The sequence below is a fragment of the Nannospalax galili genome, unplaced genomic scaffold (assembly GCF_000622305.1).
Source record: "Nannospalax galili isolate Female #2095 unplaced genomic scaffold, S.galili_v1.0 scaffold690, whole genome shotgun sequence".
Classification (NCBI taxonomy): Eukaryota; Metazoa; Chordata; class Mammalia; order Rodentia; family Spalacidae; genus Nannospalax; species Nannospalax galili.
In genome coordinates, this window is record NW_008329288.1 from 3,443,286 (window position 1) to 3,461,327 (window position 18,042).

The 18,042-nt window shown below is 41.5% G+C and overlaps 2 protein-coding genes across 4 annotated transcripts in view; one reads left to right on the top strand and one right to left on the bottom strand.

Annotated features, from left to right (window-relative positions):
* Siae (sialic acid acetylesterase) overlaps window positions 1-9,448 on the top strand; it is a 50,107-nt gene extending 40,659 nt beyond the window's left edge. Inside the window, exon 11 of one of the 3 annotated variants that reach the window (XM_017798676.2) lies at window positions 8,389-9,448. In XM_017798676.2, coding sequence (XP_017654165.1) covers window positions 8,389-8,439 — 51 coding nt within the window. In that variant the 3' untranslated portion in view covers window positions 8,440-9,448. Of the gene's footprint in view, window positions 1-777; window positions 4,379-8,388 lie in introns of those variants that run through there. The other 2 variants (XM_029564568.1, XM_008835117.3) reach the window with 2 other exon arrangements.
* On the bottom strand, window positions 4,410-13,866 carry Tbrg1 (transforming growth factor beta regulator 1). Its single transcript, XM_008835149.3, has 9 exons — window positions 13,604-13,866; window positions 11,773-11,843; window positions 10,926-11,146; window positions 9,888-10,024; window positions 9,459-9,605; window positions 7,115-7,212; window positions 6,749-6,859; window positions 5,425-5,567; window positions 4,410-4,759 (listed from the first exon to the last, which is right to left on the bottom strand). The coding sequence occupies exons 1-9, from the start codon at window positions 13,751-13,753 to the stop codon at window positions 4,614-4,616; spliced, it is 1,224 nt and encodes a 407-aa protein (XP_008833371.1). The 5' UTR covers window positions 13,754-13,866; the 3' UTR covers window positions 4,410-4,613.
* Between the last annotated feature and the right edge of the window lie 4,176 nt (window positions 13,867-18,042).

Consider the following 18,042-nt stretch of genomic DNA (forward strand, 5'->3'; position numbering starts at 1 on the left):
ATGGAGGAAATGTTTCTTCTGAGTTGACCCTCCTCTTTGTAGACTGGACACTGGCTCAAGTCCATCTGGTGGAGTCTCCATGGCCTCCCTGAACAAGAGGACAGGTGACCCACCACAGTTACAGGACATTTTAAGAGATGTTCCACAGTGTCCTGGAACTTAGTCAACCTTGGAGGGCAAGGGGCAAAAACTCCTTTAAGTCAGAGGGACCAGATTAGTATAGGTCTCAAAGTATGGCTGTTAAACATCTAATAAGGTTAGTTCCACCAGTCTGGTACTTTTAATTACCATGTGCTATGTAGATAAAGCTTGGGTTAAAAACCCAAATGTTCTCTGATAAACCTTGACTAGATATATATTTTGCTCCTTAAACTAGTTGATTAAACTATGACCTTAGAAATTTTAAGATTATGTGTATACTATTTTTGTCTCATCCTTTATATATAACAGACCTATACAGACCTTCATCACTTGCTTAGGCTTTCTCATTTTTTCTTTTTGGAAAATATCTCCATTCCCATATCCTTTTAACACCTTTTACATTCTGTTTCTTTTTTTTTTAAATTATAAGACATAATAACATTAACAATAATCTCCATTTGTTGTGAGAATTCTTTTCCTTGGGATACTAAGCAATGCTTATTCCCTTTTAAGGTTCTAGTGTCAGGCCAATGTTTGATTAGTTGTACTGGGGAACCAATGAATTTACTGAGCTTACTTACCAAGATAACTGAGGGGTTGCTGAGGTGTATGAGTGATACTTTTTTCTCTTATTAGATCTCCTGTTGCAGTGACCACCAATGCAAGTGGCTTCCAGCTCCCATGACCACTTTCTCTACTCAGACCCTAAGCTTGGGTACCAGTGCTTGTCTTGGCACTGTGACTGCTCTTCGCTATGCCTGGACCTTGTGGCCCTGTGAATATAAGCAGTGTCCCCTTTATCACCCCAGCAGTACCCTGCCTGCTCCTCCCTTCACCACTCTTATTACAGACCAGGTTCCTGGGCATTAGGGCAGGGTTGCCAAATGACATTTGCAATATTACCAGATCTGAAAGCAAGGGTGATTTGGGTATATAGGACTTTAAATGATGACAACTGTTGCTCTTAAAGGAAATTAGTAGAAAGCTTCATTGACTAGTTCCCAGCTAGCACATGGCTACTTCTGTATCCCTAGATGAACACCGGCAGCAGGAACCTGAAGTGCTCTGTCATTGCTCCCTGGCTGATCTAATCCTCTGTGCTGGATTAACTGAACTACAGCCACCCTGGGACTCAATGCCATTCACTTCCCTCATATTATTGGGAGTGAAATGCCTAATGTATTTTCCCCCTTTCATCCAGAACTATGGAATCTCAGGCCTGGAGATTTCAAAAGCCTTGGATGCTAGTGTTTCATGTATTCTTCACAAACCCCCTGAAAAATGGTAATAGAACTCTAAAAAGTTTCTGAGTTTTCCAATATGTGGAAACTTTACTACTCTGTGACAGATCTTTCAGGTAACTAGAGACAGACCTATGTGTATTCTCTCTAAGCTCCCCAAACAATTCTGCTTTTCAATGTACATTATGATAATGTGAATGTTTAAGACAGACAAATCAACTACGTCAGGCATACTGGCAGGGGCCAATGGCCTGACTTAACGAGTAGAGATGGAGCCAGGGCATGCTCTCAGGCGAAGGGTGGGGAAATCACAACAAGCACAGGGTCTTATGAAAACAGGAACCTGGGGCAAATAAGTCCTTAAATTAAGCCTCAGGTTCCTGAAAGGTAGGCATAGATCAGTAAAGCTAATCTTCGTAAAAGTTAGGCTGAAGGTCAAGTTACATGATGATAAGCTTCCAGAAAAATAATGCAGATGAGACAAAGGTCAAAGCGAGTTTTTATGTGTATTATTAAGAATGCAGTTTGCTGGCTGATTAAAAAGAGCTGGCAACTCTTGAAAGTCATATCTATTAGAAGTTGGGGGACTGGAAAGATGGCTCAGCTATTAAGAGCACTGGCTGTTCTTGTAGAAGACCTGAGTGTGAATACCACGCCCACATGGTAGTTAACTACCATCCATCACTCCAATTCCAGGGGATCTGATGCCTTCTTCTCTCCTCCGTGGGTCCTGCACAACACAGGTGCACTTACATGCACACAGGCATAACACTCATACACATAATTTTTAAAAAGTTGGAAATAAAAGTATTGTGATTAGTGATATGTATATATTTATATCCAGTCCGTACTGTTAGGAACAGATTTATAAATAGTCCTTGAAGCAGGGGAAAGGAGTAGAATGTCATGTGCTTTTGTTCTTAAATGTGCGAAGTGGGAACTGAAGCAATAAGCATTCTTTACAGCTGTCTTCCGAGAGGCTCTGGTGTCATTAAAGCAGCAAGCAAAACTTTGTGTCAAGAGTTTATTTGGTTAAAAAAAAAACAAAAAACACAAACTACACATTTTTTAAGTCCTTCTCTGAGGACTTACAGCCTAATTCACTCCTAACACCCACACTTTGATATAGGCACCTGGCCCCTTGGGAACACAAGCCTAGTAACACTCAGCTCTTGAGAAAGTCTACCTGCCTGTCCCTCCCACAAGCCCTGGTACATACAAACTCTCATACACATGCCTATGGATATTCATTGTAGAAGCATTAGGTACCCAAGTACCCCAAGCCAAAGGTCCTTTAACTCTTGATAATCCAGCACCTACAGTATAAAAACTTTGTGTTAGGTATATACTATAATGCATATAGTAATGAAGTTGTGTAAATTAAATTGCTGCTAGTAGTGGCTAATTTAGAATACTGTGTGGTGATTGTGTATTTGCTCATATGAAAAGAATTTTTGACTGTTTGAAGATAAATCACTAACTAGATTTGAACTAAAGAAAAAAACCACCCCCAAATAATTTCTGAATGAGCAATTCTTGCTAAACTTTGACTTGCTTATATATGCTGTATAGTGCATAGACATGCATGCACACACATACATTACAGTTGAAACCAATCTTTCTATAATGTATTTGAGTGTGATGTGTATTCTGATTTAAATTTTAAGATGATGAAGGTGTTGACTCCTTAAGTTTATGCAGTTAATAGATTAAGAGTTGTAGTTCAAACAGTTGTAATGAACTTGTACTAATCATAAAGTTAAAAACCCCCAATCCCAAAAATGTTTTTCTAAAACAAAACTTTGAGTATGTCTTTTTCTCAGGTTGTAATAATATTTTTATATGATAAATGGAGTGAGCATTCAACTTAACACTAAAACATGAGTTTTGAGTAACTGCCCTTCTTACCTGATTTGCTATTATCCAAGTTTTATATTCTTTTGCAGTGTAAAAGTTATACAAAGACTGTATCCATTAAAAGCTGGGGTTATTGGCATCTGCTTATCACATACAGGCACTCTAGAGGATGTTGAAGGCCTGAGGAACAGGACTTCCGGGCCAGCCTGGGCTACATGGTAAAACTCTCCTACTGGCCAGCTCTATTAATGGCACAAAGTAATGTGGCGCTGCACTGGTGGGGACTGATACAGAAAGCCTCCCTTTAATGCTATATGCAGGGTCCAAAGAATTCACTTGTATATAATGTGGAGTTATTACATGGTCAAAATGAAATGACGAGGTGTCTGTTGAGGAGGAAGAGGACTAATTCCCAACTATGTCATATCTGATCTTGTGTTAACATGTGATTTCAACACACTGGGTTAAAAGCACATTTTCTAACAAGGAACTGAGTGGTGAGGACTTTTTAACCCCTTGGAAGGATGTACAAAATGTGACAAAAAATGGAGTCTGGGTTGCAGGGCCTAGGGGGACTTGCTATTCCTTGAACTAGGGTTAGAATCAAGGGTATAATGTCAGGCTCTTACTGCCCACCTCATAAATCGGAAGCTCCTATGGATTCAGTGTTAAATCCTAATCTCCACTGTGATGATAAGACTTGAGGTTTTACAGAGGTGATTAGTTGTAATTGCTCAGCATTGGCTGCTCTTGCAGAGAATCTGGGTTTGGTTCTCAGCACCCACATGACGACTAATAACTATTCACAGTTCCAGGGGATCTGATGCCCTCTTCTGGCCTCCACAGACATTATACACACGTGCTGCACTTACATACATGCAGGCAAAACACTCATAAAGAGTATATTTTTAAAGGGGCCTGACTGCTCCCTTCCACCATGTGGTTTATAGCAAAACAGCTATCTAAGAATCAGGAAGCAGTTCTTCACCAGACATGGTTAACACCTTGAACTTTTGACTTTTCAGGCTCCCAAATGGTGAGAAATAATTTCTTGTTTATAAGCTACACAGTCTATGGTATTTTGTTATAGCAACCCTAACAGACTAAGCAGGCTCATAAAGATTGAAGTTTACTTTAGGCAGAGCTAAGCAAAAATGATTATAACCTTACTACAGTAAGCAGAATTGTTGAGATATTTATTACTAAAAATAAAGCAACTGAGGTTTCCTCAGGGTAAAATGTCACCACAGGATACTCCTGATGAGATGTGCTGGTATCTTCTTTACTTCTCAAGTATTGCCTTCTCCCATATATCCAAAACTTTAAGTTTAGAAGTTCATGATGAAAATGAAGTGGGCTCACATCCCTTCCTGTTCAATCTGAAGACTGAATTGGACTACACTGTGAAGGAGACTTCAGATGCTGCAGGTCATTGTCTACCAAAGGTTCGTGTGTCAGGAACTCTGGTTGGTAAGATGATACAAAGGCTGCATGCTGAAGCTCGGGGAGGTCCAAGGATCCTGGAAAAAACAATTCCTTAAGTTGCACTGCTGCTTAGGAATCTCAGGAGTGCTCGTCTGGCTCACGCACAGCCTTCTGATCTCTCACACTTGTAAATGTCAATCTAATTTTCCCCTTGGTTGTTATGATAGACATTTAAGAATAAAAAAAACTGAAATAAATGATTTGCCTATGGTTATATACTGCATACACCCACATGTACATGCACACACACGTGTGTGTGTGTATATATAAAAAAGTATGTACATCTATCATCTATCTATATAAATATAAACCTTACATGACCCTCACATTCCTGATCGCCCTTCCCATTTTGGGAAAGTAATCCAGGCAACATAGGGAGGGCCAAGACCAGCACTCAGTCTTTGCCTTCACCTGAAATTTTATTCCCTGCACAGAAAACCCTCTTACTGCTCAGGTCTTTAAGTTACAGAATGAGACACTGCAGTTTCTCTGGGTCCTCTGCCTCAGTAAGACCACAGGTGCTCTTCATGACTTTTGCTAGTAATATGGGAACCCCAGGCAGGCATTGTATGTTCCCTTTTCTCAACACTCTTCACAGCTGATCAGGGAAACATTACATCTTGCCCACCAACATGTGATGAGGATACAGTGGCCTAAAGATGGCCAGTTTCCAAACCAGAAAGACAAAGTTAAAAGATACCTGGCAAAACGGAATCATCATGACCTTCATCAAAGGTCTGTCTCTGAAAGGCTTCAAGGCTCATAGCTGTATCATTCTCTGGCAGTTCCTGGGGTAGCTGCCCCTTTCTAGGTTTGCACACATCAAATTTCACCCACTGGTAACTGTAGGACCAAAGGGAATCATTCTTGAGTGTAATAACTCATTCCTATCTCCAAAGGGATCAAGTTATTTTTTAAAATTAGGTCTTCCCGTGTGTGTGAGGGGGGGGAGGGAGAGAGAGAGAGAGAGAGAGAGAGAGAGAGAGAGAGAGAGACACTGAGACTTAAGAATAAAACCAAATATCTTCAGCTAAGAACAAAACAACCAAACTACAGGCATGCCTCTTTGGTGATATATTGTTTTGATAGACTTGATCCTTTCATTATCATGGAGCACATAATAAATGATTTGTGCTGAGCATCTTTTATCTGGAAATTCAAAATACTTGAAAATTTTTTGAGTAACCACGTAAGGACATAAGTGAGAAATTCCATACCTCATGGGATGGGTCACTGTTAAAATGCAAGTGCATTAAACATATTATATAAAACTATCCCCGGGATATGTGTGTAATGTATATATATGAAAGGTTTAATTTCTCATTTATACTTGGATTTCACCCCCAAGGTCCTCATGTGCATATAAATGTTCTTTTCTTTTTAAAAATATTTTTTATGTGTATGAGTGTATTGCCTGCATGTATATGAGTGCACCTGTGTCATGCAATGCCTGTGGAGGTCAGAAGAGGACGTCACATCCCCTGGAACTGGAGTTAGGATGGTTGTTAATTGTTATGTGAGTGCTGGGAACCTCTGCAAGAGCAGCCAGTGCTCTTAACTGCTGAGCTATCTCTTCAGTACAATCCCCCCGACTTTTCTTTTTTAGGACAGGATCCCACTGTGTAGTCCTTGCTGGCCTGGAACTTGCTATGTAGACCAGGCTGGCTTTGAGCTTCCAGAAATCTGCTTGCTTCTGCCTTCTGAGTGCTGGGATTAAAGGCATACATCACCATGCCTGGCTATTTTTAAAGAAAAAAATTCTTTAAAAAAAATCCCCAATCTGAAGCACTTTTAGTCCAAGCACTTTGGATGGGTACTCAATCTGTTATGGAGTACATTGGGTTACTGGCTCCTACTTACCTGTCTAGATAGGAGGATCAATATGGCACACTGGTGGAGAAGAAAGCATGTCATTGACACAGGAGCCCGAGAAATGCATGAATGAAAAAAGTTGTCACTGCCAGTTTAGAACCCTGGTCAGGTGGCCACTGACCTACCAATGGAATAGGTTTGCCCATACTTACTTGACACATTTTCGAGCTCCGGGACAACTCTGGATCAGGTTATGGATGGTTGGATCAGAAAACCCAAAGAAGTCAGCGCCACATGAAAGTAGGTTAGGCACCAGTTTCCCCCTAAACAGAAGAGAGCAAGTGTTAGCTTGAGAGCTTAGAAGGTGATGAAGACAGGTTTAAGAATGGAATGGTGGTACGAACACATACAACCCTTCAGCTTTCCTAACTTAAGATACTCTGGAAACTTGCTGTTAAGAAGTCTGAAGGATACAGGGCAGGCTTCTATAAAGCAAGAGATCTCTATGCACTGAAAGAAAGAGAACAGGTCTCAAATGTACTAACAGTGATCCTCTGAGTGTCTTCAAGGACACTTACGTTGTAGCACTGATAGTCCTGAGCAGTTCTTCATAACAGGCATCTGCAGAAGAGCCAACAATGGTGTTCTGGGGGTCTTCTTCAGGAACAATTTCAAACTAAGAAGGGCAGAGGAACAGTCAGATTGATGTGCAAAGGGGAAGAAGTAGAAGTATACTGCTCCTATGAGTGTTGCAGTCTATAGGGCCGAAGCTGCTGCAGAGCACACTAGAAGACTGCTATAAAAATGTCTTATGGTGTTATTAAAAATTCAAATCCAAGAAAACAGAAAATTCTTTCAGTTCTATGGCTCTTGCTCGACTATTTCCCAGTGGTCAACAAAGAACCTGTTCCATGCTTTTTTTTTTATTTTTATCTATATCTTTAAGAACAAACACAGCTATCTCAAAAAGAAATTAAATTCATTGTTGTCATTCTTTGTTCAAAGCTACATGCATCTCTAGGAAGAAGGCTACCTAGAAATATTCTGGGCCCAAGGATACTTTCCCAATTTTCACTGTTAGGAATGTGTATTTGGTTTCCTACACCTTGGCCAAGACCAGATATTATCAAACTCTGATACCTGCTCTAGGCAAAAATGGGGTGTCATTTTCATTTTATCTGGTAGTTTTTTTTATCTTATTCTATAGTAGTACTTTATCTGGATATTAATCAATTGGTATATACTCCCTTCCTGTTGTGTTAATTCTGATTATCATTTTGTTATTTGGAAGTGTTTAACTTTCTAACAATTCAGTATGTTAATATTTTCTTTTATGGTTTCTATTTTCATATGCTAAAGAAAACCTTTTGATGTCACCTTAAAATTATAAAATTTCTTTTATATTTTTATCATATTTCCAGTATAAAACATTCTGTATAGCTTAACCACCCCCCCCTTAGATTGGCATTTATAGACAAATAGATCAATGAAAAAAATCAACAGGAAACAGACTTAAGTATTACATATATTAATAGTTTTTATGACTAAAGTCACTTGATATTGGGAAAAAAATTCAAGTTAAATTCCTGGTTAATATTATACTTAAAAAACAGGATCTAGTTAGGTTAGTGATCTAAGAACAAAACAAAACAAACTCATCCAAACCAAACCAAAGTAAATTCTCTTTTTAAGTTTCAGTATTTATCTCTAAGAGAAAATGAAAAATCAGTTTGTCAATTTCCATTAAAGCTCTGAATCTGACTGGATCTGCACTGCATTCACAGACTGTGACTAACTGAACCTGCACTGCATTCACAGGCTGTGACTGACTGGACTTGCACTGCATTCACAGGCTATGACTGGCTGGACCTGCACTGCATTCACAAGCTGTGACTCGGGCTAGATCTGCACTGCATTCACAGGCTGTGACTGACTGGACCTGCACTGCATTCACAGGCTATGACTGGCTGGACCTGCACTGCATTCACAAGCTGTGACTCTGGTAGATCTGCACTGCATTCACAGGCTGTGACTGGCTGGACCTGCACTGCATTTACAGGCTGTGACTGGCTAGGCCTGCACTGCATTCACAGGCTTGTTGAGAATACAGCACACTGGCAGGACAGTAAGCTTTTGTATCAGTGCACCTTCTGTAGAGCACTGCTATGTGAAGGTCAAGAATCAGCAGCTCCATCTAACAGAGCTCTGACATGGGTGATGCAGTGTTTCCCATATGAGTCAGGCAGGCTCAGTCTCTCCCAGTTTTACTCAAAGTTCCTTACCTTGCCTCAACCTCTACCCAGTTTTCCAGCGACTTAATAAGACAGTGAAACGTGAACTCTGAAAATGGGTCTATTTTTTCCTGAGGATCAGGAGGTAACAGATGGGTAAAATGAGCTGCTCTTGTATCTTAGCTCCAACAAGGATGAAGGATATTTAATAAGAGTAGGACTTCTTTTTACTCACAAGAACTTATAAGAGAATGTGCAGCCAGAACTAATACATAACTTCTGTTATCTGCATTTTGGTCCAAGCTAAAGCAGCAGTATACCGAACTAAACTTTCCTGTATGGATCTGCATTTAACGTAAGCAGGCTTAGTCTAGTCTCAGGTAGGTAGTTTGGATGGTTGAAGTAGCATGGTTCAAGGGAAAGGTTTCAGTCTGAGAATTAAATACAGATTTGTATCCCAGATCAACCACTTATAAGCAGAGGTGTGACTGATGCCCAGCTACTTTTTCTGCATCTTGGTGTTATACAAATGGTGATTAAACAATTTATCTTGCAAGGTGTCAGAATAACTAACACAGTTAAAAGGCTGAGACTAAAAGAGGCTCTTAAAACAGAAAACAAAAACAAAACAAAACAAAACCCTCCAAAACTAAATCAAAGAAAAAGAGGCAGTTGTTACTGGAGTGGCTACCTGAGGCTGCACACCATCATCCTTGATCTGACAGGTGTATAGACACTTCTGGTCTGGGCACTTCATGCTGGTGTACACTCGAGTGCTGCAGTAGCCCACAGGGTAGATGGCACTTTCATCATGGAAGCCAGGTCGGTTGGTGATGATCTAAAAAAGATTCCCCAACTTGGAGTTGAGGTCCCTGAAGGATTTAGAGGCCCGGTTGACTATAGTAGTCTTTAGAGCCACTTTGGGGCTGGGAAGAGTGACAAATCCTAGAGAACATGTTTTGACTGTGGAACAGACAAAACTGACCTGGTTTCGTAGGGACTGGAGATGTTGTGGGGTTGGTATGGATCAGCAAGGGGCTGCTGCCAGTGGGAAAGGGAGGGAAGGCTCAACCCCATTCCCGTATTTCTGTCCTCCTGTCTATGCGCTGGTCTCACTCACCTCCCCCAGGCTATATACTGTTAGACCCCCTAGTCCGATGGGGAACACAGGCCGTCCTGAGGGATCCAGGGCAATGGGCTGAACCAGCTTGCGAGCACCTCCCTCCATTTTCTTTTTCTTGGATGTTTTCTTCAGAACTGAAACGCAAATCTGCGGTCACCCACTTTAGGTCCCTCCCAATGCCAAGGGGAGGGAAAATTTACATGTAAAGGCGGAAAGCCAATCTTGGTTTTCTATATGGATGTTACTTATGATGGGATTACTTACCCATAAGCCCAGCATAAGTTGAAAATAATGTAAGTTGAAATGCATATAACATACCTAACCTAGCAAGCATAGCTTAGCAACACAGCAGTGTGGAGTTCTGGCTGTTTCTGCCTGGAACTGTGGCTTCTTGCCATTGTCTAGCATTACAAAAGTGTATCACACTGAATGTCAGTATCCAGAGGGAAAAAAAAACCAAAGTTCAAAGTACAGTTTCTACTGAATACATACTGCTTTCCTATCATTGTAAAGATTAAAAAAAAAGAAGAAAAAAATCACCAGTTGAACCACAGTAGGGGAGGCACTGTCGATATTTACTGAATGGGCATTATGGGGCCTTTCCCCAAAGCCCTGAGTATCTATATAACTGCCTACCAGCAGTAACTAATTTTAATGTAAGTATTGAGGCACTAAAAGCTTTACACTTTTAAGTTCTTTTCAACCACACAACCAGGGTACGACCAGGAATTCCTGAGCTAGCAGTGTGCTCAAAAGGCGGCAGAGCCCATTTCCCCACCTCTAGGAAAGACTGAAGTGAACGTAATTCAGAGAGCAGGGCAGGAGGGACAGTGGTCTCAAGTCTGCCCCCTTCCCATTTGCCAGGTCTAACCAGACTCTCTCCAAAGTGGCTCTAGTAAGACACTTGTTTCTCAGGGGACTTTATGAAACTTTATGAGACACATGTATCACATGTGTCTACCAGTTAGTACCACCAGGTCTTTGTCATCAGTAGTTGAGCCAGTGGGCCAACTGATACATTTCTCCTTAAAATACCTTCCAGTTTGGTGTTCTCTTTGCCTTTTTCTTTTTTCTCCTTCTTGGATTTCTTCCCAAATGGTTCCTCTGCCCCAGTGCTGGGCCCAGCTCCCTGGACAGTTCCTACAGAGCTGGACACACTGTAAGTCAGGGGTAAACTGGAGCTGTGGGAAGTGGCTGCAGCCTGTAGTTCACCTTCAGTTAGAGCCTGAAGTTGGAGGAGCTTCTTTAGCAAGTATCTGAGGTTGGAAAGGAATGGGAGCTGAGGTATAAGCTGCTGTTTTGTTCTCAATTCAGTATTTTACTTAAGTATAGGGAAATATAGAATTATATACAAAGATTATCATACTTAGAAAAATAAAGGTCTTATTGTGCCCTGGGGACAATGAAGCCCGAGAGGATAATCAATACGTGAAGAAATCAAGATAATAACTTTTGTATCTGGAGGGCTCTTCTACCTTGAGCCTGGAAGGTGTCAAGTGTCTGAAGGGTATTCATTATGAATCAGAGATGTACATATACCTACTGTTTTGCATACAGTACAGATTGAATGTTTATAGAATGAGCAGCAGTTTCTTTTATACATGGGTTTTCAAAACTGGGGGTTACAATAAGATTACTGATTATATGCAGAAGAGGGCTTTGTCAAGAAAGACGAGTAGAGGAACCATTTTTGTCATCATGGTCCAACATGACTTGATTGTGTGGGAAACAACACAACAGGTTTTAAGTTTCTCTGTACTACTCAAGTGGTCAAGGGCTATGCAATGTATAAGAATCCAATGGAGAAAAATCCCAGAGCAATAATACCTTATCAATCAACACATACAAATATGATTCTGAACACAAAATAAAGCTATTTTACCTTCTTTCTTCTTTTGCTTTAAGAAATTTTTCCTCAAGACGAGCAATTTCATCACAAATAGCAGCATTTTCCTTTAAGAAAAAATTGAACATAATTACATAAAATGAAAAAAAAAATCAAAGTTGTATTCTGGGAACAAGATCCGTATCTCAAACCAGAAACATCTGTGCTACTGAGTAAGAAGGAAGAGCTTTTCCACCTTACAGAGAAACTTAATAAATCTGCAGAAGGCTGGGAAGATGGCTCAGTGGGGGAAAAAGTACTTGCTGTGCATGGCGGCCACCCGTGTGATTTCGGGAAGCCGTGATGGAAATAGAGAACAGTCTCCTGAAAGCTGTCCTTTGGCCTCCACATGTGCTCTGTGGCACATGAGTGCTGGCGCGCATGCACACACGCACACAGAGTACTATTAATAAAACAATAAAAAAGAAAATCTCAAAAAAATCTGTAGGGAGAAACAATCAGGTCCTAACACAGAGTAATTACACAATTTCTTATACAGTGTGGGTAAACAGGAAGCTCTTAATACTTATGCTAGAATAATATGGATCACCCAAACTTCCCTGGGCAAACCAATTAAGAGTAGCCTTTGGCAGAGAAGAGTATACTATTTAGACTTAAATTCATACTACCACATAACTGTAAGGGCTGTCCATACCCAATGGCCTTGACTTTGACAAAAACAACCCAACCCACAGCATTTCACAGAATAGTACCTTAGAAACTGGATGGAACCAAATTTAATCTCATGTGAAAAATATCCTTAACTACATCATGTATTTGTATATCCAAGTACCACTATTCTTTCCTGATGACTATCTCTTCAGCCCCAATTCTTAAGGAAATGTTATTTGGATGCTCCACAGGTTGAACCTCAAACTGAATATTCAAAATAACACCCTTTTGCTTCACAAAATCTTTGTGTACTTACAGGAAGCAACATTCTTACATAACATAAATCCTAAGCATTAGGTAACTTTGACATATAAGTGATAAAAGGAAAAGTAAGTCGGGTGTGGAGTTCTCCATTTATTTTGGTTATTTCCTCCTAATACACAGAGCAAGTGTTGAATGTTTTAGGAATGACTATTATCAAAGTTTTTCCTGGTGCATCTTCAAAGGCCTGGATATGTTTAAGCTTTGTAGAAAGAAGAGGAAAGTTATTGATTCAGATGCAGGACATCTGAGGACTGTATCCCTATTTCCAAGCACAGAGGCGACTTTGGCTATGCCCAAATAGTCTAACACATCACGATTGGCAGAGTAGTCCAATCATTCAATATTAAGGCGGTGGTGGAGAGCTCCCTGGGTTGCATCACCAGCACCGGGTGATGGGAGGGCAGAAACATCTGGAAGCATCATCAAATGGAGGGTACAACGGGGCGGGGGTGGGAGGAGGGGACATTACTGAAAGATTCATGTACCTGTTTAAGCAAGGAGTCAGCCACGGGTTGGGGCTGGGGTGTGCTTGGGAAATAGGTTGTGTAGTGGAAATCACACACTATAATCAGGGTATCTAAGTAGGAACCAGGACAAATTCACTCCTCTGGGCTTCGGTGTTCTCATTTTAAAAACGACACTGAATACTCAGATTGTCTTGAAAATCAAATGCGGTAAAACATTAACGACTAAAGTTTATTGGCCGAGCACTTTGCTGTCCTCACAGAGACGGAAACAGAATTAGAGAATTTATAATGTATCCAAGGATACAGGACTAGCAAGTGATGTACACCAGAAAGTAACATTATATGTCCCTGTCTCTCGGGGAAGAGGAACAGGAAGGGGAGATTTCCCGAGGAAGCAGGCAGAGCGGCTGAGCCGAGAGACTCACGAACACCGTGGCCTTGGCCGCTTTGCGCAGCCGCAAGTACTTGAGCCGGTACTTCTCGTTCTGACTTTTCTTCGGGAGCCGTTTCATCCTGGCCTTGCTGGACGACAGCGGGGTGCGTGGCTCGGGAGCCAGGCCGCCCAGCAGGCTCATGGTCCGGCCCCAGCTCGGGGGCTGCGGGCTGCTGCGGGCATCACCACGCGGACTGGAGAAGCCGACACAAACCGGCGCCTGAGCTTCCCAGCACTTCCGCGTAGCGCCGCCGGAAGTTGCGTAACAGCAGCTGCCACGTGTAACTTCCGGGTTTGGGAGCTACGGGCCGTCCAGGCCTTGCAGGTCTGAGACCTGAGAGGAGGGGAGCGGGATGAGGGACTGCGAGGCTGCAAGCGGGTGAGGTCTGGTGTGTCCCTGTACGTGGCGGAAGAACAAATCAAAATCCCCACGCAGGCGAGTGTCGGCCCTCGCTGTGCGCAGGCGAGTGCTGTTCAGTACCTGCTTGGAGGATCGTAGAAGAATTGCATGCCATTGCTGGGATGATGCTTCCCCTTTTTTGCAACTTGCACAGATGTTTTTTAGGATGTGAACTTCCTTGGAACTGGGACCACCTTAGGGTAGAGGAAAAAAAGATCTTGACTCTCGCCAAACTTAGAACCTAATGGGCCAATAGTTTTAATAAAATGCTAAAACAAAATAGGCACTTAGTGCTTTTTCTGTACACATGCCCATTATTTTTAATAGTTTTAAAAATGTTTTGTTATGTGTACGAGTTAATTTGCATGCATGTGTTTAAGTGCATCCGAGTCGTGCAGTGCCCACGGAAGTCAGAAGAGGGCGTTGGATCCCTTGAAACTACAGTTAAAAACGCGGTTGTGGGAATCAAACCCGGGTGGTCTGCGAGAACAGCCAGTGCTCTTAATCATTGAGTCATCTATCCAGCCCCTATTTTTAATCATTTTAACTTTATAACCATGGTGGTTCTAAGGACAGACAAATCTTTTTTTTTTTTTTTTTTTCTTGTAGACCAGCGTGGCATCCAATTTGTTATATAGCAGAGTACCTTGAACTCCTGCTCCTCCTGCCTTCGCCTGCTGAGTGCACCACCACACCTGGCTGTAGTGCTGGGGGTGAAACCTGGAGCCTTGTGCATGCTACCAGGGCACTCAGCCAAGGGCGCTACATCGCTAGTGGACAGACAAATCTTTAAGGTGCAAAATTGGTAAGTGCCCTAGACTGGATACATCCTGTTTTTACATTCTAGCTAATTGACTGAACCTTTGGTTCACAGTCCTTTTTTTCTCTGAAAACATGAGGTGAGGGCCGGGCTTGGTGGTGCACACCTTTAATCCCAGCACTTGGGAGGCAGAGGCAGGCAGATCTCTGAGTTCAAGGCCAGCCTGGTCTACATAGCGAGTTCCAGGTCAGCTGGGGCTACAGGGAGACCCTGTCTCAAAAAAGACCAAACCAAACCAAACAAAACAAACAAAAAAAATGAGGTGAGTGGGATTTCTAAACTGTAGTTCTCCTGTTAAATTTTCAAAATGTGGACTTCTAGAGTTGTGCCTGAACGTTCAGAAAAATGTTATATAGTTAATAAATTCACTGAAATTACTTGAGAAAATATGACTAATAAAAATAACTTAGAATTCAATAAGCAACCCAGGTACTTTATTTCTAAAATTGTAAAAACACTTGGCAGAACCTTGACAAAATGGCTTTTAAAAAAATGTTTTATTATTTTTATGTGTATGAGTGTATTGCCTGTATGACCTGTGTCATGCAGTGCCCAAGGAGGTCAGAAGAGGGTGTCAGATCCCCTGGAACAGGAGTTATGGACAGTTGTTAACTGCCATGTGGGTGCTGGGATTCAAACCTGGGTCGTCTGCAAGAGCAGCTAGTGCTCTTAACCAGAGTCATCTCTCCAGCCCCTAACAAATGGCTTTTTAACACAGAGAAATTTACAGAAATTCTTTTATGGTACCCATGTTGTAAGATGCCTGTGTTGGGTTTGATTGAGTCTTAACTATATACCTCCTCAGGGGGTCATTTGCTTTCATAAACATACCTAAGGCAGCCATGTAAATTTAGTTTTGGAGGCTATCAGAATTATTTCAGTTTACAGAATGCTAACACTTAGGCTGGGCCATGGTGGCACACATCTTTAATCCCAGTACTCAGGAGGCAGAGGCAGGCAGATCTCTGTGAGTTTATGGCCAGCCTGGTATACAAAGGGAATTGTAGACCTACCAGGGCTACATAGTGAGACCCTGTTTTAAAAAGCAAAGAAAAAAGTTTCATTTGGGATTGGAGAGATGGCTCAGCTGTTAAGAGCACTTGCTGTTCTTCCAGAGGACCTGGTTCACTTCCCACCACCCACATGGCAGCTTGCAACCTCTATAGCTCCAGTTCTAGGGGAATCCATTGCTCCGGCATTGCATGCACGTGGTGCACTTACATACACAGGCAAAACACTCATAAAATAAAAATAATAAATAAAATATTTAAAAAACCCTCATACTTTGTGCCTTTGAAAGTATACAGTAGAGCTTTACTTTGTAGCCTGAAAGCAGAGTAATTGGAAGTGACTGTATTCTTATCAAAAAATGTTATCTAATCTCCTGATTTCTGTATAGTTGTATTTTCTCCTCAGAGACCTTGAGACTTGACTTTATTTGTATTATTCATCTTTTACATGTGTCGTGTCTACTGGGGAGGGAAGTACTATGCTGTTTTTGTTTGCAGGCTGCCCCGGCCAATAGACTTCAATGAAATGCACATAACCGTATTTATTATTTCATCTTCATCAGAAACATTTTTTACAATTGTGAAAAATTTCTCAAAAATCTTAGAAATTAAGAAGTTATTTATTGGCTTTTAAAGATAGGGTCTCATATAGCTGAGGCTGGCCTCAAAATCTTATTTTTATTTTTATTTTCTTATGTGTATGAGTGTATTGCCTGCATGTGTGTAAGTGCACCTGTGTCATGCAGTGCCTGTGGAGGTTAGAAGGCAGTGTTGGATTCCCCTGGAACTGGAGTTACAGACACTTGCTAGCTGTCATAGGGGTTCTGGGAGTCAAACCCGGGTCCTCTGCAAGAGCAGTCAGTGCTCTTAACCGCTAAACCATCTCTCCAGTCTCTCAAACTCTTTATGTAGGGAAAGATGACCTTAAAGTCCTTCCTGATTCTCCTGTCTCCATCTCCCAAATGCTGAGACACATGCAACCACATTCATCTTAGGAAGGTATAGTTCAGTGGTAAAGCACTTGCCTAGTAAGTGAAAGGGCCTGGATTCCTCGCACCAATGAATGAATGAATGAATGAATGAATAATAAAAACAGGGCTGGAGAGATGGTTCAGTCATTGACAGCAGTATTGTTCTTCCAGAGCACCTAAGTCTACTTCCTAACACCCACATCAGGAGGCTCACAACTGCGTGTAACTCCAGCTCCATGAAATCTGATATGGGCACCTGCACCCCCCTCTAAAAAGAAAAATAAATATTAAAAAAGCCAATTAAGAGAAACAAAACAAAAGAAAACCCCATTATTCTTGGCTTCATCCTGTTTTGGGATCCAAATCCAAGGATGGCACTACCCACAGGCCATTCTGATGGAGGAAATTCCTCAACTGAGAATCCATCCTCCCAGGTATGTCCAGTTGACAAGTGGAGCTAACATAACAAGACAGTTTTGTTCCATATTAAGCCATTGTTTTAATTTAAAATTAGAGGCTTTGTCATGATAGCTGTGGCCAGGGATTTACAGTAGTTTGTCAGACTGCACAAATAGAAACAGGGCTTGAGCTGTCTTCTAGGACTGCTTTCTCCCAGCCTCCCTGTTCATGTCTATCTTCTGCTTAATGAAGAGAGCAAGAGGAAAGACTAAAGTAGTGGGCAGGGTTAGGTCATGAAAGGGCTGTGCACCAACACAAGGGTTGGACTTTCATTAGACAGGAGGTCACCAAGGAGCATCTGTATGTCAGTCCTTTGCTTGTTTTAGGTAAACTTACCTGAATTTGTCAGAAGCAGCATAACTTTTTTACTTACCTATGTGAAGAGGGATCTAAATGGACTGTGTAAAAATTCTCTTAATACATAATGAACAGCTTTAAAAATATTTAATAAGAGACAGCATGACAGTGTGGGTGGAGCATGGTCTTTGGAATGAGATCAAAGCGTTGAGAGTTAGATGCAAGGATGGGTGGCAAACCAGAGAATGTAGACAAGGGGCTCAATATTACTTGTCTGTTAATCCTCCTTAGCACTTATTTATTTATTTTGTGTGTGTGTGCATGTGTACATGCATGTGGTGATCAGAGGCCAATTTGAGAATCAGTTCTCTCCTTCCACCATATGGGTCCCAGAGATTGAACTCAGGTCATCAGGTTTGGCAGCAAGCATCTTCAGCCGCTGTGCCATCTTGCTCTTGGCTCTGTTTATCCTGC